Consider the following 22,289-nt stretch of genomic DNA (forward strand, 5'->3'; position numbering starts at 1 on the left):
TGTTAGCCAATCCTCAATCCACGCCAACACATTACCCCCAATACCCTGAGCTCTTATTTTGTACAATAACCTTTTATGTGGCACCTTTTCGAACGCCTTCTGAAAATCCAAATACACTACATCTACTGGTTCCCCTTTATCTACTCTGCTTGTTATATCCTCAAAGAACTCTAACAAATTTGTTAAACATGATTTCCCTTTCATAAATCTATGTTGACTCTATTTGATTGCATTATGTTTTTCTAAATGTCCTGCTATTTCTTCCTTAATAATGGACTCCAGCATTTTCCCATTACAGATGTTAAACTAACTGGTCTATAGTTTCCTGCTTTCTGTCTCCTTCCTTTCTTGACTAGGGGCGTCACATTAGCGGTTTTCCAATTCGCTAGTACTCTACTGGAATCCAGTGAGTTTTGGTATGACCAATGCCTCCACTATCTCTGCAGCTACTTCTTTTAAAACCCTTGGATGCAGCCCATCGGGTCCTTGCGACTTGTCTGCCTTTAATCCCATCAGTTTGTCCAGCACCTTTTCCCTCGTGATAGAGATGGTTACAAGTTCCTCCCTCCCATTTACAACTCATTCATCTATTATTGTTGGGATGTTTTTAGTGTCCTCCACCGTGAAGACCGATGCAACTAACTTGGTTTAAATTATCTGCCATTTCCCTGTTATTAATTCCCCAGTCTCATCCTCTAAGGGTCCCACACTTACTTTAGCTACTCTCTTCCTTTTTATATACCCATAGAAGCTCTCTTACTGTTTGTTTTTACATTTCTTGCCAATTTACTCTCAATCAATTTTCTCCCTCTTTATTAGTTTTTTAGTCATCCGCTACTGGTTTCGAAACAATTCCCAATCCTCTGGCCTACCACTAGCTTTTGCCACATTGTATGCCTTTGTTTTTGATTTGATACACTCCTTAACTTCCTTTGTTATCCACGGGTGGTTCATCGTCCTCGAGTCACTGGAATTCTTCAGTTGCCATTAACTTTTTGGCCACTGCTTAATTTTCTAATGTGCAAACTGTGTTATGCAATGAATTTACCTTCTATTTAGAAAAAACTATCTTGAGGGGAAAGCTATCACAGGTACCTGCATCCTATAGAATTAAACTAACATTCCAAAAATTGTTCAAAATGGAGAACAGAAATAGGCAAAATGTACTGATGGACTATATTTTCTTAAAATTCATTCATGGAATGTGGGCGTCGCTGGCCAGGCCAGCATTTATTGCCCATCCCTAATTGCCCTCGAGATGGTGGTGGTGAGCTGCCTTCTTGAACCACTGCAGTCCATTTGGGGTAGGTATACTCACAGTGCTGTTAGGAAGGAAGTTCCAGGATTTAGAACCAGCAACAGTGAAGGAACGGCGATATAGTTCCAAGTCAGGATGGTGTGTGGCTTGGAGGAGAACTTGCAGGTGGTGGTGTTCCCATGCATTTGCTGCCCTTGTCCTTCTAGTTGGTAGAGGTCGCGGGTTTAGAAGGTGCTGTCGCAGGAGCCTTGGTGTGTTGCATCTTGTAGATGGTACTCACTGCTGCCACTGTGCGTTGGTGTTGGAGGGAGTGAATGTTTGTGGATGGGGTGCCAATCAAACGGGCTGCTTTGTCCTGGTGGTGTCGAGCTTCTTGAGTGTTGTTGGAGCTGCACCCATCCAGGCAAGTGGAGAGTATTCCCTCACACTCCTGACTTGTGCCTTGTAGATGGCAGACAGGCTTTGGGGAGTCAGGAGGTGAGTTACTCACCGCAGGATTCCTAGCCTCCGACCTGCTCTTGTAGCCACGGTATTTATATGGTTACTCCAGTTCAGTTTCTGGTCATTGGTAGCCCCTAGGATGCTGACAGTGGGGGATTTGGCAATGGTAATGCCATTGAATGTCATGGGGAGATGGTTATATTCTCTCTTGTTGGAGATGGTCAATTAGGAATGGGCAACAAATGCTGGCCTTGCCAGCGATGCCCACATCCCATGAAAGAATAAAAAAAATGATTGAAACAAAAGCAGAGTTGCTTGTTGAAAGCACCACTGGTCTTCAAATAAAGAAAACACTGAACCGTTAACCTGATAGAGACAGCCTCACTGCACATCAGTTTGAAGCAATTTACAAAAACCTTCACAAGAAGTGGTGTGTGAGAGAACAGCAGAATGATCTGGTGCTGCTGCTGGAATGCACTGGTCCATTACACCAGTAACAATACTGCTGTCACTTGTCTACAGCTTTCTGGGTCACAAGGTTGTGGGCTTCAGTCACAAATCAGGACGTGCACACATAATCTAGCTGACACTTTAATGCAATAACAAGTGAATACTACACTGTAATAGGTACTATCCTCCATCTGTCTCTGAAAGTGGATGCTGAGGTGCAACTTAAAAAGGAGCTATTTAAAAAAAGAGCAAAAAATTTAGGCATCATAGCCAACATTCTTTTCCCAAAGTGCATCACAGAAAACAAATTAACAGATCATTTATCTCATGTGTTTGTGGCATTTTATTGGTACAGAATGGTTGCCATGTTTGCCTACAAACACATATTCCAAAAGTAATTTGCCATCAAAATATTTCAAAGAGCTTCACACACGTCATTAAGCAAAATTCACTGGTCACAAAGTACAGCGAACCAGGGCTAATACTGTACACTGTATTCAGTGGCATATTACAGAATCTTCTTGCAATTCACCAATTCAATTCAGGCAGACCACATGTCACAGAAAATCTGATCGTAATTCAATGTAGCTGCCAGTTGAGTAACATCATTAAGTATACTATTATGGTCAGTGCTTCTCTGAACTTCTCTCTTTGATTGCTATGAGATCTAAGTGTTTCACCTTAAATGCTCTTTTGCTTCCCTGTATCCTCAATATGTTGAAATAAGGGCTCATTGCACTAGTTCTACATCAAACCATTCTTTTCCAGCAATTCAAATCCCTCAGTCTTTCCATCTTCAGGCTTCTGAAACCCAGGTTTGGCATCAACAAATGGAAACAACTTTCAAAATTCCATCCAGCATTTAAAGCAAAAACTATCTCAATGCCTCTGTCCAATACCCAGTTAACACCTACAGGTTGCTTAAATCTGAAACCTCAACATCTCTGCAAAGTAACTGAATTTTACACTCCAAATCAGTCCCAACAGTGAAAGAAACAAATTCTATCTGTGCATGCAACGAGAAACATCAATGCTCCCCTACACAATAAACTAAACTAGTTTATTCCATCCATAATGAAAATTTATTTACTGAGCACCACATAGATACGATTCCCTCACCGCATTTTACGATTATGGCAATTAAGGATATTAACCACATCTTAGGTTGAAGTACAACTTAAATCTGTATCATATGCAAAGATACATCTCAGAGTACTTTATAAGGTGGTGGACAGCAAGCCAAGAAACAGAAGAAGGTTGTAAGCTTCTTGAAGGCAAAGGGAAGTGCAAAGTGAAGATACTGTGGGAGAAAGTTCCAGTGATTGGGTTAAAGTGAAGCACAGGCAATGTGGGACAGGCAGTAGGTTGGTGTTGCAGGGAAGAAGGTGCAGGCATACAGGGACAAAGAGATGATCATGGAAGCTATGGGGGGGGGGATTTGAAAATGAAGCAAATAACCTTCAAGTCAATTCTATGTGGTACAGAAAGCCATTGGAGTTTGGTGAGGACAAGAATGATATAAATACAAGCCTAAGTGCAGTTGAGAATACAGGTTGCAATATTCTGAATAACTTGCTTATACTGAGCATAGACTGCAAAGTGTCTGACACGAAAAGCATTGCAGAAACTGAACGTCTCCTGACAACGCAGAGCATGTGCAGAGCAATCGGCAACATCATCAGTGCATCCGAGTATTTGCCAGCATAAATCCACGCATGAATGCACCGACCTCACCATGCAATGACATCACATGTAATGACATCTGCACGTTTTGACATAACCATGCACCAGGCAGCCAATGGGGGGAGGGGGAAGCCATGCAGTGAGGGAGCCCGGGGGGGGGGGGGGGGGGCAGGGGGAGGAGCAAGCAGCGAGCAGATGGGTGCAGGAAGGAGCGGGGTATTGTTGCGGAGGATGAAGTTGGCGATCGCGGCCACTGAGGAGTGAGGGGGTTTGGGGTTTTTTTGTGCTCAATTGAGCAGTGACATCTTTATTACTGGCAGCTGCCTGAGGCGTCACAGACAGTGACGTTTCAATCGATGAGGCTGCATTTGCGCATGTGTCAGTAGCGCGCCACCTAGTGGTTGCATTGTCAGCAAACAACCTTGTAGAAATCCTGCTGTGAGGCTAAAAAAAATCAGAGGAGGCTTTGGTGGCAATCAGGAGTGAGATGGGCAAACAATGTTATGTTGATAAAAGAAAGTAGTTCTGGTGATAGAACAGACGTGGGTGACGAGGCAGAGATCTGGTTCAAGCAATGTGCTTAGGTTCTGCAGGTTTTGGCTAAGCTTGCATTGCAGTTGGGGAAGGAGATGAAGGCGCACAAACGCTCACAGGAACTGAAGAGGATGGCTTCAGTTTTGTGATAGTAAACTGCAGAAAGTTTTGGATCATCTCAGTTTTAATATCAGATAGGCAAAAGTAGCAGTCAAATGTGTAAGACGACCAACCTAAAACATTAACTCGGTTTCTCTCTCCATAGATGCTGCCTGACCTGCTGAGTATTTCCAGTTTTTCCAATACAGATACAAGTCTGGGTGAGCAAAACAATGTCTTTCTCCCCACTTAGTTTGCATACTTCTTTGGCCTCCTTATCTCGAGAGACAATGGGTAAGCACCTGGAGGTGGTCAGTGGTGTGTGGAGCAGCGCCTGGAGTGGCTATAAAGGCCAATTCTAGAGTGACAGGCTCTTCCACAGCTGCTGCAGAAAAATTTGTTTGTCGGGGCTGTTACACAGTTGGCTCTCCCCTTGCGCCTCTGTCGTTTTTCCTGCCAACTACTAAGTCTCTTCGACTCGCCAAACTTTAGCCCCGCCTTTATGGCTGCCCGCCAGCTCTGGCGAATGCTGGCAACTGACTAACAATTGCTTAATTAGCTTTCATTTAACTTGCTCAAGTTTAAAACTGTGTATGTGTTATCGAAGTCTGTGTTTCTTTGTTTTTTTAAAAAAAAAGTTTTAAAGTGCAGTTTCCTTGCTTTTGCTCATTGCAGAGTACAATAAAGCTTGAAAAGTTATGAAAATTTCAGCCATCAGCTTCTTCAGTGAGAAGGAGAAAGCTAGTCAGTCTAGTTTATAGTTTGGCACTTTCCTTTTATGAACTTTACGATCTCTATTCATTTTTACAATTCCATATGGATTTTATCTGAGGAAGCCTTTAATTAAATCCAGTAGCTGATGGCACCACTGAAAATATAAACTAGCTGTTCTCAGAACACAAGCCTGAAGATTTTTTTTAAAAATTAGAATTTCTGATTTGCATGTCAGAAATTCCCAATGCCAAATCTTTAACAAGCTTCACTGGTAGTATGATTTTCCAAATTATCAAAATTCACACACTGAGCAGACTGTTCTCGTTCTAGGTAAGTGCATTTTTTAAGAACTGTTAAAGGATGACTTACAGCTACTTTACTACACTTTCAACGTCAAAGCAATGAACATAAAAGCAGATTCATGCAAAAATTAACAAAAAGCCAAGTTGAGATGAAAGGCAAAGCCAAGTGGAGAAAAGGGCTAATACATTAAAATTAACACACTGAACAGAGCAAAATCCGAGTCAATAAGCTGGATTACTGCAATGTTGCTCTTGCAACTTGACATCCAGCCATAATACCAGCCGCACTCATAAGGTTTGTCGATTATAAAAACGTGCAGGAAGGTACAAACTCTTCAATGTTTACACATCTGCCACGAGAAAATAATCCTCAATACTACAAAACAAGTAATGTGATGCCTAAACCTTCAATTTTTAAGACAGTTTCAGAATTATCTTTTTCACCTGTTATATTACCTACATTATTTCACCTCGATGGTATTCAGTGCACCTACATAACAAAAGTCAAAATATATACTTCAAAAAAATGCAAACAATGACATTTTACTAGCAAGTGCCTTCCAGAGAGTTTTAAACAGTGTATGAATCTTAGGGTTCTGCAGATCTTCACAAGAAATACAACACCAAAATTGACTCTTACTTATGTGGTTCTTGATCATTTCCAATATATATTGCTAATCCAATTATCTTTTAAAAATAAGCTGCATGAGCACCTGGCAAGAAATAGGACTGACCATTATGAGGGTAGATTTAGGCATACAAGTGATCAAGAGGAGAGGTGAGAGTGACTGCCCTTGACATCAAGGCATCATTTTACTGAGTATGGCATCAAGGGGCCCTAGCGAAACTGAAGTCAAACTGGAATCAGGGGGAAAACTCTCTGCTGGCTGGAGTCATACATAGCACAAAGAAAGATGGTTGTGGTTGTTGGAGATCAATCATCTGAGCTCCAGGACATCACTGCAGGCGTTCCTCAGGATAGCGTCCGAGGCCCAACCATCTTCAGCTGTTTCATCAATGACCTTACTTCAATCATAAGGTCAGAAGTGGGCAGGTTCGCTGATGATTGCACAATGTTCAGCACCATTCGCAACTCCTCAGATACTAAAGCAATCCATGTAGAAATGCAGCAAGACCTGGTCAATATCCAGGCTTGGGTTGATAAGTGGCAAGTAACATTCAGGCCACACAAGTGCCAGGCAATGACCATCTCCAACAAGAATCTAACCAACTCTCCGAGACATTCAATGGCATTACCATCGCTGAATCCCCCACTATCAACATCCTAGGGGCGACCATTAACCAGAAACTGAACTGGTGTAGCCAGATAAATACTGTGGCTATAAGAGCAGGTCAGAGGCTAGAATCCTGCGGCGAGTAACTCACCTCCTGACTCCCCAAAGCCTCTCCACCATCTACAAGGCACAAGTCAGGAGTGTGATGGAATACTCTCCACTTGCCTAGATGGGTGCAGCTCCAACACTCAAGAAGCTCGGCATCATCCAAGACAAAGCAGCCCGCTTGATTGGCACCCTATCCACAAACATTCACTCCCTCCACCACCGACGCACAGCGGCAACAGTGTGTACCATCTACAAGATGCACTGCAGCAATGCACCAATGCTCCTCAGACAGCACCTTCCAAACCCACGACCTCTCCCAACTAGAGGGACAAGGGCAGCCGATGCCTGGGAACACCACTGCCTGCAAGTTCCCCTCCAAGTCACACATCACCCTGACTTGGAACTATATCGCCATTCCTTCACCGTTGCTGGGTCAAAATCCTGGAACTCCCTCCCTAACAGCACTGTGGGTATACCTACCTCCCATGGACCACAGCGGTTCAAGAAGGAAGCTCACCACCACCTTCTCGAGGGCAATTAGGGATGGGCAATAAATGCTGGCCTGGCCAGCAACGCCCACATCCCATGAATGAATTAAAAAAAAGTTAATGGAACAAGAGCATGGCTACCTGACCCGAACCAGACGGGACCCGACGACATGTGTCGGGTTCTGGTCGGGTCGGGTCACTCTTCCGGGTCCAGCATTTGGGCTCCGGTCGGGTTGGACACGGACAGCCAGTCAAGGCGGGAAACACTCCGCACTAGTCTGCAGTGAGCAATTCCATCCAAAGTAGACAACAACCTCTTTAATATAATCAACTTTATTCCGGTGGTTCAGTCGACTTGGGCGCGGGAGAAAATGTAAGGATTCGGGCCGGATCGGATGTGGTTCAGTCGGGCTCGGGTTGGGTTTCATCTGCAGACCCAAGCAGGTCTTTAAAAGGAACACTTTATGTGTGTTATTCAGTATACACAAAGACTATTTGAAGAGGTTTATTTTGGGCTCTTCTGGGAGTCTCTTCTGATTTAAAAAGCCTTCAAGAAATTCTGAATAAGTTTATGTGGAGTCCATGACAGTATACTATTGCATGGCAAATTGGAAGGAATGGGCTTGATAGGTTGAACCTTATCAACACCCCTTTTGTTATCTCTTGTCCCACCCCCACTTTACTTGCTTAAAATCTTTTACATTTCTAATATTTGTCAGTTCTGATGAAGGGTCATCAGAACTCTGCTTCTCTCTCCACAGATGCTGCCAGACCTGCTGAGTATTTCCAGCATCTGCAGTATTTTGCTTTTATTATATTGATAGGTTGAATATGTTTTCTTGTTTCATGGCTTTTTATGGTCTTATTTAAACAGTAACAAATTAACTACACAAAACTACCATGCTGACTAGCAGTTACAAAGACAATAGCTTGGTTTTTAGCATATAATACAATAATGAAAGGACAATACTGAAAGCATACATGTAAGGGAGTACAAAATAAAACGCAATTATAGACAGAAAGGCCTAGTAAAAAGTACATTACTATTTTGTTTCCTCCTCTCTTCCCTTCTCACCCACCGCTGAGTTTCCCTGAACTGTGCCCATTTCCCAACTGAGGGGGTAATTCAGCCAATGTAACATAAGGAAGGTCAATCTGGAGTAACTTGCTAACCTAAAAGCCCTGCATTTGGAGAGATACTTTTCTTGCAGATATAGGTGAAAGCAAGGCACTATCGCATAAGGGATCAGAGACTCAAAGCCACATCCTACCACTAGCTGCTGAATACTTTGATCATCAGACAACCTGGTCTATTTCCTGTATTAAAGAATGCATGAGAAATTAGTGAATTGTGTGTGATCCAACTAAGGCCATAGACTTTCTGCTATTTGTGTGTGTTAGAGAATGGGTAATTGCAGTATATTATGACCATTGTTTGATCAATAACAGGGTGACTTCTCATTCCTAAAAAAGTGGCGAACAATGCAAAAGGTACTTGCCTGTTGTTTAATGCTATTAAATCTCCCTTAACAGCGCAGATTACCATATCTGTTTAACACACAAGATTGGTACGCAATATGAAATGAATATAATTCAAAACAAAAATAGGACAAATTTTTCATCCAAACTGAGAATTTTAACTAAAGGTTTACAGGCAAAACATATAATGCCCATTTCTTGAAAGTGTTTCTGGATTACTCAATAGGAAACTTGAAGTTAAGGCGAAAGAGCAATTCTTCACAATTAATCTGTTACTCAAGGTACACCCTGCCCAACTATCGCGAGATTATTCATAGAATCACACAGCAAAAAGGAGACTATTCAGCCCATTCTGCATGTGCCAGCCCTTTGGTAGAGTTATTCAATTAATCCCACTTCCCTGTTCTTCCCTGTTACACCCAAGGTGCAGGCAGATAGATGGGTGACCACTAGAAGGGGCAGGCAGTCAGTGCAGGAATCCCCTGTGGCTATCCCCCTCTCTAACAAGTATACCGTTTTGGATACTGTTGGGGGGGATGGCCTATAAGGGGAAAACAGCGGCAGCCAGAGCAGTGGCACCACAGCTGGCACTGTTGTTCAGCAGGGAGGGACAAAGTGCAGAAGGGCAATAGTTATAGGGGACTCTATAGTCAGGGGCACAGATTGGCGCTTCTGTGGACGTGAAAGAGACTCCAGGATGGTATGTTGCCTCCCTGGTGCCAGGGTCAAGATGTCTCTGAACGGACAGGGGGCATTCTGAAGGGGGAGGGTGAACAGCCAGAGGTTGTGGTACACATCGGTACCAATGACATAGGCAGGAAGAGTGATGAGGTCCTGCAGGGGGAGTTAGGTAGAAAGTTAAAAGACAGGACCTCAAGGGTTGTAATCTCTGGATTACTCCCTGTGCCACGTGCCAGTGAGGCTAGAAACAGGAGGATAGTGCAGCTAAACACGTGGCTGAACAGCTGGTGTAGAAGGGAGGGTTTCAGATATCTGGACCATTGGGATCTCTTCAGGGACAGATGGGACCTGTACAAGAAGGACGAGTTGCATCTAAACTGGAGAGGCACAAATATCCTGGCTGCAAGGTTTGCGAGCATCACTCGGGAGGGTTTAAACTAGTGTGGCAGGGGGGTGGGAACCAGAGCAGTAGGACAGCAAGTGAAATAAATGAGGGGGAACTAGTAAATAAGGCCAGTAACACTGAGAGGAAGAGCAGGCAGAGAGATGTTGCGGAGCACAGCGGGACTGGTGGTCTGAAGTGCATTTGTTTCAATGCGAGAACAGGTAAGGCAGATGAACTTAGAGCTTGGATTAATACTTGGAACTATGATGTTGTTGCCATTACAGAGACTTGGTTGAGGGAAGGACAGGATTGGCAGCTAAATGTTCCAGGATTTAGAAGCTTCAGGCGGGATAGAGGGGGATGTAAAAGGGGTGGGGGTGTTGCATTATCTGTTAAGGAGAATATCACAGCTGTACTGTGGGAGGACACCTCGGAGGGGTTGGGCAGCAAGGCAATATGGGTGGAGCTCAGGAATAGGAAGGGTGCAGTCACGATGTTGGGGGTTTACTACAGGCCTCCCAACAGCCAGTGGGAGGTAGAGGAGCAGATATGTAGACAGATTTTGGAAAGGTGTAAAGGTAACAGGGTTGTACTGGTGGGTGATTTTAACTTCCCCTATATTGACTGGGACTCACTTAGTGCTAGGGGCTTGGATGGGGCAGAATTTGTAAGGAGCATCCAGGAGGGCTTCTTGAAACAATATGTAGATAGTCCAACTAGGGATGGGGCTGTACTGGACCTGCTTTTGGGGAATGAGCCCGGCCAGGTGGTCGAAGTTTCAGTAGGGGAGCATTTTGGGAACAGTGACCACAATTCCATAAGTTTTAAGGTACTTGTGGATAAGGATAAGAGTAGTCCTCGGATGAAGGTGCTAAATTGGGGGAAGGCTAATTATAACAATATTAGGCAGGAACTGAAGAATTTAGATTGGGGGCAGCTGTTTGAGGGTAAATCAACATCTGACATGTGGGAGTCTTTCAAACGTCAGTTGATTAGTATCCAGGACCAGCATGTTCCTGCGAGGAAGAAGGATACGTTTGGCAAGTTTTGGGAACCTTGGATAACGCGGGATATAGTGAGCCTAGTCAAAAAGAAAAAGGAAGCATTTGTAAGCGCTGGAAGGCTAGGAACAGACGAGTCCCTTGAGGAATATAAAGACAGTAGGAAGGAACTTAAGCAAGGAGTCAGGAGGGCTAAAAGGGATCATGAAAAGTCATTGGCAAACAGGATTAAGGAAAATCCCAAGGCTTTTTATACGTATATAAAGAGCAAGAGGGTAACTAGGGAAAGGGTTGGCCCACTGAAGGACAGAGAAGGGAATCTACGTGTGGAGCCTGAGGAAATGGGCGAGGTACTAAATGAGTACTTTGCATCAGTATTTACCAAAGAGAAGGACTTGGTGGATGATGAGCCTAGAGAAGGGAGTGTAGATAGTCGCAGTCATCTCATTATCAAAAAGGAAGTGGTGTTGGGTGTCTTGCAAAGCATTAAGGTAGATAAGTCCCCAGGGCCTAATGGGATCTACCCCAGAATACGGAGGGAGGCAAGGGAAGAAATTGCTGGGGCCTTGACAGAAATCTTTGCATCCTCATTGGCTACAGGTGAGGTCCCAGAGGATTGGGGAACAGCCAATGTTGTTCCTTTGTTTAAGAAGGGTAGCAAGGATAATCTAGGAAATTATAGGCCGGTGAGCCTTACGTCAGTGGTAGGGAAATTATTAGAGAGGATTCTTCGGGACAGGATTTACTGCCATTTGGAAACAAACGAACTTATTAGCGAGAGGCAGCATGGTTTTGTGAAGGGGAGGTCATGTCTTACTAATTTGATTGAGTTTTTTGAGGAAGCGACAAAGAGGATTGATGAAGGAAGGGCAGTAGATGTTATCTACATGGACTTCAGTAAAGCCTTTGACAAGGTCCCTCATGGCAAACTGGTACAAAAGGTGAAGTCACACGGGATCAGAGGTGAGCTGGCAAGATGGATACAGAACTGGCTCAGTCATAGAAGACAGGGTAGCAGTGGAAGGGTGCTTTTCTGAGTGGAGGGATGTGACTAATGGTGTTCCGCAGGCATCAGTGCTGGGACCTTTGCTGTTTGTAGGATATATAAATGATTTGGAGGAAAATGTAGCTGGTCTGATTAGTAAGTTTGCGGACGACACAAAGGTTGGTGAGTTGCGGATAGTGATGAGGATTGTCAGAGGATACAGCAGGATATAGATCGGTTGGAGACTTGGGCGGAGAAATGACAGATGGAATTTAATCTGGACAAATGTGAGGTAATGCATTTTGGAAGGTCTAATGCAGGTGGGAAGTATACAGTAAATGGCAGAACCCTTCGGAGTATTGACAGGCAGAGAGATCTGGGCGTACAGGTCCACAGGTCACTGAAAGTGGCAACGCAGGTGGATAAGGTAGTCAAGAAGGCATACGGCATGCTTGCCTTCATCGGTCGGGGCATACAGTATAAAAATTGGCAAGTCATGCTGCAGCTGTACAGAACTTTAGTTAGGCCACACTTAAAATATTGCGTGCAATTCTGGTCGCCACACTACCAGAAGGACATGGAGGCTTTGGAGAGGGTACAGAAGAGGTTTACCAGGATGTTGCCTGGTCTGGAGGGCATTAGCTATGAGGAGAGGTTGGATAAACTCGGATTGTTTTCACTGGAACGACGGAGGTGGAGCGGCGACATGATAGAGGTTTACAAAGTTATGAGCAGCATGGACAGAGTGGATCGTCAGAAGCTATTTCCCAGGGTGGAAGAGTCAGTTACTAGGGGACATAGGTTTAAGGTGAGAGGGGCAAAGTTTCAAGGGGATGTGCGAGGCAAGTTTTTTGCACAGAGGGTGGTGAATGCCTGGAACTTGCTGCCGGGGGAGGTGGTGGAAGCAGGTACGATAGCGAAATTTAAGAGGCATCTTGACAAATACATGAATAGGATGGGAATAGAGGGATACGGTCCCCGGAAGTACAGAAGGTTTTAGTTTCGGCAGGCATCAAGATTGGCGCAGGCTTGGAGGGCCGAATGGCCTGTTTTTATGCTGTACTGTCCTTTGTTCTTATCCAATTCTCTTTTGAAATTTATATCTGCGTTCACCATTCATTCAAGCAGTGCATTCCAGATTTTAACAACTCACTGTTTAAAAAAAAAATTTCATGTCATCGCTATCCTTTTGCCAATCACCTTAAATCTATAATAAAAGCAAAATACTGCGGATGCTGGAAATCTGAAACAAAAACAAGAAATGCTGGATTCACTCAGCAGGTCTGGCAGCATCTGTGGAAAGAGAAGCAGAGTTAACGTTTCGGAACTGGTTCCGAAGAAGGGTCACTGACCCGAAACGTTAACTCTGCTTCTCTTTCCACAGATGCTGCCAGACCTGCTGAGTGAATCCAGCATTTCTTGTTTTTGTTTCACCTTAAATCTATGTCCTCTGGTTACCAACCCTTCTGCCATTAGAAACAGTTTCTCTTTATTTACTCCATCAAAATAATTCATACTTTTGGACACCTCTATCAAATCTCCTCTTTAACCTTCTCTGCGCCAAGGAGAACCACAGCTTCTCCAATCTCTCCACATGAAGTCCCTCATCCCAGGCAACATTCTAGTAAATCTCTTCTGTAACCTATCCAAAGCCTTAACATGTTTCCTAAAATGTGATGTCCAGAACAGAACACAATACTCCAGATGAGACCTAACCAGTGTTTTATGAAGGTTTAACATAAACCTCCTTGCTTTTGTATTCAATCCCACTATTACCAAAACCAAGGATCCCATATGCTATATTAACAGCCTTGTTCAAAGAATCATTATGGCACAGGAGGCTGCCATTCAGCCCATCGAGTCCATGCCTGCTCTCTGTACAGCAATCCAGTCAGTCCCATTCTTCTGCTCAATCCCCATAGCCCTGTAAATTTATTTCCCAGAAGTGCCCATCCCATTTCCTTTTGAAATCACTGATCATCTCCATTTCCAGCAGCCTCATAGGCAGCGAGTTCTGGGTCATCACCACCCGCTGCATAAAAATGTTCTTCTTCACATCCCCCCATATCTCTTGCCCAAAACCTTCAATCTGTGCCCCCGAGGCCTTGTACCATCAGCAAATGGGAACAGCTTTTCTTTGTCTACCTTATCTAAACCTTTCATAATCTTGTACACTTCTATCCAACTCAACCCAAGAATCATTCTGATAAATCTCCTCTGCATCCTTCCAAAAGTGTTACCAGAACTGGGTGCAATACTCTAGCTGTGGTCTAACCAGAGCTTTATAAAGGTTCAGCATAACATCACTGCTTTTGTACTCAACATCTCTATTTGTGTAGCCCAAGATCCCATATGCTTTGCTAACTACTCTCTCAATATGCCCTGCCACCTTCAAAGATCTATGCACATGAACCCCCAAGGTCCCTGTGCCCCTGCACATTCTTTAGAACTATGCCATTAAATGTATATTGCCTCTTCCTATCCCTTCTGCCAAAATGCCTCACCTCACACTACTCTGCATTAAATTCCATCTACCACTTGTTTGCCCATTCTGTTAGCCTATCTATACCCTGTTGCGGTCAATTGATATCACCCTCACTGTTTCCTAAACCTCCAAGTTTGGTATCATTGGCAGGTTTTGGAATTCTACTCTGTATTCCAATATCCGTATCATTTACCTCTATATCGAAAAAAAGCAGTAGGCCCAGCACTGACTCTTGGGCAACACCACTGTCGACCATCCTTCAATCTGAAAAACAACCATTTACCACGACTCACTGTTTTCTGTCCTTAAAGCAATTTTTTTATTATCCAAGCTGACACTTATCCTCCTATACATTGAGCCTCCGTTCTGTTCATCAGCCTTTTATGTGATACTTTGTCTAACTCTTTCTTAAAATCCATAAAGACAACATCTACCACATTTTCCTCATCAACCTTCTGTTACTTCATCAAAAAAAATCCGTCAGTCAAAAACGAGCTGCCTTTTACAAATGGCTCTCGTTAATTAACTCAAACATCTCCAAGTGCCTGTCCATCCCTAGTTGTTCTGAGAAAGTGATGGGCTACCTTTTGAACAACACTTCTTGAGGGGTTAGTTGGGGGAGCATTAAGAGTCAAGCATGGTTTGGGACCGGAATCACATATCGGCTAAACTAGATAGGGGTGCCAGAATCCCTTGCTTCAAGGTCATAGTGAACAAGTTGGGATTTTACGACAAAACTTTTTTTTGAAGCTCTTAGCCCACAGTTACCATATTTATTGAACTCAACTGCATAACTTGCTCTGGTGGAACACAGCCTGAGGGTTGGTAGTCCAGTACCATAACCAGTACACTACGGCATGCAAGTATATCACATAATCTTTAGATATATAAAGGGTACATGGACCATCAAAGCAGAACTGTAGTAACATTTAGCAAATTACATTTTTATAGCCCAATGCACGATACGCATAAAACATATTTTCACTGAACATGATGCACGTTTTAGCTCTTTAGCCACAATGATTAACAGCTATGCAAGATCTTCAGAGAGCTGTAATCCTGATTATTACTCTTCTGGACCAAACTTCAAATGCCAAGTTACTGATCATCAGTGGTCAAAATCAAAACACAACTAAATTGGCGACTAACTTGCTAAATAAGCCAATCCATTCTCAATACATAGTAGCACTGCAATTATCCAGAAATATTTTCCTGTACTACTGGTATCCAATCATGCGATTGGATATACCAGAAATCTTTCAGAATTGAAGCTGTACCTTCCTCCTCCATTAGCCAGGAAACACTATCTTCTGAAGACATCTTTGACAAGACTCCACAGCCCTATAATCATTTATAATTACAAAAATAATCCAGCCACTACACATTTTGTAAAGATCTTGTGATGCAACAAGTTATGGGCTGCATTGCAACTTGAGTTCATTAGCTCATTAAAATATGCTTTCAGTATAATCACCCTGCCCACCCATCAGACTTCAACTTAGATAAAAACAGAAAATGCTAGAAATACACAGCAGGTCAGGCAGCATGGACAGAAAAACAGAGTTTGCATTTCAGGGCAATGATATCTCATCAGAACAATTCTGACGAAAGGTTTTTAACCTGAAATGCAAACTCTTTTTCTCTCCATATTGCCTGACCTGCTGAGTATCTCCAATATTTTGTGTTTTAGTTCAGATTTACAGCATCCACAGTACTTTGCTTTTGCACTAAACCTTGATACACACCTACCCAATTTATATTCTCTCACCACATTCCTTTTTCTTAAAGAATTTTGAAAATTCTCTCAAGAAAATAAAATGCTGTGGGGCGACCTAATAGAGGTCTTTTAAATTATGAAGAGGTTTGATAGGGTAAATATGAAGAAAGTGTTTTTGCTTCTGTGGGAATCCAAAACTAGGGATTGTAAATATGAGATAGTCACTCGTAAATCCTACAAGAAATTCAGGAGAAGCTTCTTTACCCAGAGACTGGTTAGAATGTAAAACTTGAGCCAAATAGCATAGATGCATTTAAGGGGAAGCTAGACAGGCGCATGAGGGAGAAAGGAATAGAACGTTATGCTGTTGGAGTTAGATGACAGAGGAGGCTCGTGTGCAGCAAAAACACAGGCATAGTCCAGTTGTGCCAAATAGCATGTTTCTATGCTGTAATTTCTATGTAATGCTATGATTTGTTCACAAATAAGTTCCGGTGATTCCCTTTGTTTAATCTCTTTGGGCAACTGTGCACTAAAGGAAAGATAAATCTTTGATGCGTTATTAATGGTGCGCCAGACTCATGAAAAACAAATGCCTTTATGTGATGGGCAAGGGTGCAGGGGGGCAAGAAATCAGGTAATGCCCCAATCATTGCTCTCAAAATTATTTACTGAATTGACACTGGCAAAGGGCATCTCTAAAGCAATACAATATTCTGGCAATAATGCTAAAATAAGGATTAGAAGAAAAGAGTGTACAATATTTGGGTACTATATCATGCAAATGTCTCTCCTCTCAACAGAGGGGCAGTAGTTTAGTCCATATCCATTAAAACCCAATGAGTATTTGTACACTTTAGCACAGTTCAAAGCTCACTTTATATAAAGTTAGGATTTAATGGGATCTAAAACTACAATTTTAATTCAAAATCTTTTTATTTCAGAATCTAGAGGTATCATATCAATGTTTACAAAACAAAGTTATTTATTGTGAGAATGTTCTCCCTCTCCGTCAAGATGTTGACTTCGTGCTAGGGTCCACAAGATCCATGTCCCTACAGTACATAATCCAAATAGCCATTAATTATGTGTACAGCTTGATTTTTGTTTGAGATAGGAAAAAAGAACAAAAACATGTTTGCTTTTTCTCTCTCCTCATTTTAGCAGCAACCATTATTTGGGAGGTGCCTTCTGTAAACTGGATGGTATGGAGAACATACTTCTTCACAGTATCACCAGTGCTTCCCCAGGAAGCATGCTTACACTAAAGAGCTACAGGTTTTATTTCCCCCTTCTGAGAAAATACATTTTGTAACTGTGCCACATTCCATGAACTGAAAAGCAATGATAACAAAAATTCACTCAACCAGTGACAGCAGAATTTAAGTAGAAGTTTATCATGATACACGTGTTGGGAAACAGACACCCTACTAGTTTTGCTGAGACCCCCCCCTCCCTCCTTAATTAAATGCCCAATCTCCTTCATTTTAAAATAAGGATAACCTGAATCCAAACCAAAATATGTGCATGCAGCTATATTACCTAGGCAAGTATAGTTATGATAAAACATGATTGACCTGAAACATTAACTGTTTCTCTCTCCACAGATGCTCCTGCCAAATTATTTCTCACATTTTCTGTTTTAAGTATAAAATTATGTTGTGGGTATGGGACACTTTCCAGTTTTTGTGATAACTGAAAGAATAAATAGGGTTAATCAAAACTAATAAATTAGTATGATGTGGCCTAAAGCAATATGATCTTTTACATCCTACCCAAAATTTCACAACACTGTGCATACTGAACACGTCTCCTGGTAGCTTGATTATAATTGTGGTTTATTCACCAGTGAAAGGTATCAGAAATGACTTCTACAAAAAACATTTTTGTTTCAACCATTTTCACTATTCTGTTGTCTCCCACACCATGAATCTACACTGGCTACTGGAAGATGCACAAGGCCACACCTCCGATTCCTCTTTCTCCGATGACTAGCAGCTGAAACATGTTGCCAGAGGATTGACGAAGCCAGAACTCAGGACTCATTTAACAAAGTAGCCAGATGCTGCAATGGAAAGACAGCAAGACTGTATTCTGGGTAGCCTAGTCAGCAATTTTCAACCAGGAATGGCTGATATAGGAACTCTGTGTGAGACGAATCAGATAGATAAAGATACCCCAAGGTACTGGAAATTCAATGGATTGCGCCACTCACTTTAGTGTCTTACTAGAACTTGGTTTTGCTGCAACACACTTGAAGGGTCATGCTGTCAAATTATAAAAGCAAACAAAACCTTAAAAAGCATTATAGCCTTGAACACAAATATATTTTTGGAGCTTTCTCGGTGGGAATTATACCAGAATTTGCATCTTCTGCTGGCATTACTATCCAAATTATTTTTTCAGTAGTATTGCGCATGTGTAAATTGTATAAATTATTAAGGGGTTGAGGGGGAGAGATACATTTCCATTTTTATATGCACAACCCATAAGGATTTATCCCTTAACATGTTAACATCCTACTGTTCTAGTGCAGTAACACAGTACATTTCTATTGCGTACAGAGTTAATAAAGCTTTTAATACCTGGAGTCTCCACTACTGTTACTGACGCTGTCCTCGTCATCGTGACCCTCCATTTCCAGGTTCGAAAAGGAAACTATCAGATGAGAACCTTTACTCAAGCTTGAAACTGCTAAGATCCTACTCCGAAATAAAACTTATTTATCGTTCCACGGTGATTCTGTAACTTCTGCTTCGTCTCCAAATGCGAACTTCACGTTTCTGCAGTAAAAGAAATTTAAGTATTTAGGAGTCTCACCACCATCTCAAATTACAGATAAACGCGGATCACGTATTATGACACAGTTATCGCTGCCTGACAAAACCCAAGTCAATGATTGTGAACGGACATGTCATTAAACATTAAAAAAAATAGAAAGCAAAATGTTCTGCTTTCGATTCTCAATCGATTTCGATTGTCTAGGTTTCATTTTTATACTGTGTGGGATCACCATGCGGACTCCTACTGTTACTTACAGAATAAATGTAGGTGTAAAAAACAATCTTGATCATCGAAACAAATGACCACATTGTAATGTCGCTTCCACCATTAACGTCTAATGAAAAGTCATTTTTGCTGAAGAATACCAGCCGCAACATTCGGTCGTCATCGCGCATGGGAAGAAGCACGACTTCCCCGATTCCCGGGAAGAGAATAAGCCAGACAAAGGAGGTGTGTGGGGGAGAAATCCCCCCCAAAAAAGGGGGGGGGGCGGGGAAGAGAGAAACGAGAAACAATATCGTTTCTGTAAATGTCTGCAGTCTTCTAATTCAGCCTGTTATCATTTCGGCCCGGTAGTACACTGAGCCTTCGGTGACTAACAAAAGCGCCTGTGGGTCGGACAGTGGGATTGCAGTGTACAATCCATTCCCAGGCCTGGGCTGAGGCCTAGCACGCTGTAAAGGGGTTTGTGTCGGTGCCTGTCCGCCTGTCTCTCCGGGTGTCCTCTCCACACCGTGAGTTAACCGCTTGCTGCTGATGGAATGTGCGCGGAGCACGAGAGCCGCCAGCGTTCTCTCGCCGGCTCCCAGCGCATTCCATTCGAACGCCCACCCTCCCCCGGCCGAACGTCAGCCCGGAGCTCGCGCTCGACATTCTCCCACACTTGTAAGATACTATCCGCTGCCCAACTCGATCCCGTCTGGTCCCTGTCCTCCTGTACGGGGAGTCCAGCAGGAAGGAAGGAAATTTCTCACCCGGCACCTCTGTTTTCTTCTCCTTGAGTGTTATTTGCCGTGTCTCGTGCCCCTGTTCCTTTTTTTTTGTCCTCTCTGTATTTTCCCCCCTTCTCCTTTTCAGTTTGGCTGCCGACACAGCAGTTTTATTTTGTACACACTATACTCTGTCCCTGCCGGCAGACACCGCCGCCATGACTCTCGTTCACACTTCGGGCTGGGACTCGCTTGCAATGACGTCACCCGCACGCCGAGAGGAGGGGGGATTGGAGCTGCTCTGCCCAGGGCTGACAGGCACGCTAGGCTCCCCAGCCTAACACTCGCAGCCATGCAGTAACATCCAGAGATGCACCAGTGGCCTCATGAATCTAAGTTTACTCCACCAGAACCTGAACGGCACGCTGCACGGAAATATTGCAAATTGATGGAAAGGGGCATGAAAAATATGCAGGAGGACTGTAAGGAGAAAATGTAAGCCTTTAAATCATAGATCCCAGGTGGAGGTCCACACCTGTGTGGAACATTGACGCCTGTTGTAGGAACTGCTGTACATTTCAGCTTCGAGTATCGTGAATTTCCTAAACCATGCACAAGTTAAATGTTTCCAGGAATCTGAGTTGCCCCACAAAATAGTGGAAATATAAAAATCTATCCAGTGTTGGCTATGAGCCTGCCATTCCTATATCTTTTAAATAATGCTATTGCAATATTTATGAAAAAATTAAAAGATAATAATGGATTGATAATTAGTGATTTTATAACATTTTTGCTTCTAGTCCCAATGATCATGTGTGAGTGCCCCTGGGATCCATTCCCCTGTGTACTATATACTATATATATGGCAACACAATACCCTAACATAGATTCAGCTTTTTAAGTATGAAACCTTCAAAATCTTAGATAGGAACATAGGAAATAGGAGCAGGAGTAGGCCATTCAGCCCTTCAGGCCTGCTCCACCATTCAACTAGATCATGACTGGTCTTCTACCTCAATGCCATTTTCCCACACTATCCCCATATCCCTAAATATCTTTAGTTTTTTTTATTCATTTGGGGGATGTAGGCGTCGCTGGCTAAGCCAGCATTTATTGCCCATCCCTAATTGTCCTTGAGAAGGTGGTGGTGAGCTGCCTTCTTGAACCACTGCAGTCCTTGGGGTGTAGGTACACCAACAGTGCTTTTAGTCTAGTATCCAGAAATCTGTCAATCTCTGACTTGAACGTATTCAGTGACCGAGTCTCCACAGAAATTCCTCCTCATCTTAGTCTTAAATGGCCTAGCTCTAATTCTGAGACTATGTCCTCTGGTTCGAGACCCTGCAGCCAGGGAAACATCCTTCCTGCATTAATCCTGCCCGAGCCCTGTAAGAATTTTTTATGCTTCAATGAGATCACCTGTCATTCTTCTAAACTCTAGAGAATACAGGCCCAGTCTCCTCAATCTCTCCTCATAGGGCAGTCCTGCCATCCCAGGAATTAGTCTGGTGAACCTTCATTCGACTCCCTCTATGGCAAGTATATCCTTCCTTAGGTAAGGAGACCAAAATTGTACACAATACTCCAGATGCGGTCTCACCAAAGCCACAATTGCAGCAAGACTTCTTTACTCCTGTACTCAAATCCTCTTGCAATAAAGGCCAACATACCATTTGCCTTCCTAATTGCTTGTTGCACCTGCATGTTAGCTTTCAGTGACTTATTGATGAGGACACCCAGGTCCTTTTATACATCTACACTTCCCAACCTCTCACCATTTAAGAAATACTCTGCATTTCTGTTTTTCCGACCAAAGTGGATAACTTCACATTTTTCCACATTATATTCCATCTGCCATGTTCTTGCCCACTCACTTAGCCTGTCTAAATCCCCCTGAAGCCTCTTTGCATCCTCCTCACAACTCACTTTCCCACCTAGTTTTGTGACATCAGCAAACTTGGAAATATTACATTTGGTCCCACATTCAAATCATTGTTATAGATTGTGAATAGCTGGGGCCCAATCACTGATCCTTGTGGTACCCCACTCGTCACAGCCTGCCAACCTGAGAATGACCTGTTTATTCCTACTCTCTGTTTTCTGTCCATTAACCAATTCTCAATCCATGCCGGTATATTACCCCAATCCCATGTGCTCTAGTTTTGTTTACTAACCTTTGTATGGGACCTTAGAATCATAGAAAGTTTAAGGCACAGAAAGAGGCCACTTGGCCCATCGCGACTGTGCCGGCTGAAAAACGATCCACCTATTCTAATCCTATTTGGTCTGTAGCCCTGCAGATTACAGCACTTGAGGTGAATGAGTTGAGGGTTTCTGCCTCAACTACCCTTTCAGGCAGTGAAAGCCTTCTGAAAATCCAAATACACCACATTCTCCATGTGGTGGAGAGGCTTATGTGCTCCAACGATCTCTTGAGCGATGTCTTTGGGAGCTCCTTGTTCCTGGTAGGGCCAGCCATGACGGCTAGGTTGGGGGGAGGTGCCAGACAAAGTGCAGTCCAAAAAGTCCTC

At 43.1% G+C, this 22,289-nt stretch overlaps 1 protein-coding gene across 3 annotated transcripts in view; it reads right to left on the reverse strand.

Annotated features, from left to right (window-relative positions):
- The window catches only part of chd1 (chromodomain helicase DNA binding protein 1), a 211,756-nt gene extending 191,755 nt beyond the window's left edge, over positions 1-20,001 (reverse strand). For 2 of the 3 annotated variants that reach the window (XM_068029758.1, XM_068029756.1), the window contains exons 1-2: positions 19,804-20,001; positions 18,631-18,828 (exon numbers count right to left, since the gene is read on the reverse strand). In XM_068029758.1, coding sequence (XP_067885859.1) covers positions 18,631-18,683 — 53 coding nt within the window. In that variant the 5' untranslated portion in view covers positions 18,684-18,828; positions 19,804-20,001. Of the gene's footprint in view, positions 1-18,630; positions 18,829-19,083; positions 19,636-19,803 lie in introns of those variants that run through there. The other variant, XM_068029757.1, reaches the window with a different exon arrangement.
- Between the last annotated feature and the right edge of the window lie 2,288 nt (positions 20,002-22,289).

This window comes from Heterodontus francisci, chromosome 4 (genome assembly GCF_036365525.1).
Source record: "Heterodontus francisci isolate sHetFra1 chromosome 4, sHetFra1.hap1, whole genome shotgun sequence".
NCBI classification, from domain to species: domain Eukaryota; kingdom Metazoa; phylum Chordata; class Chondrichthyes; order Heterodontiformes; family Heterodontidae; genus Heterodontus; species Heterodontus francisci.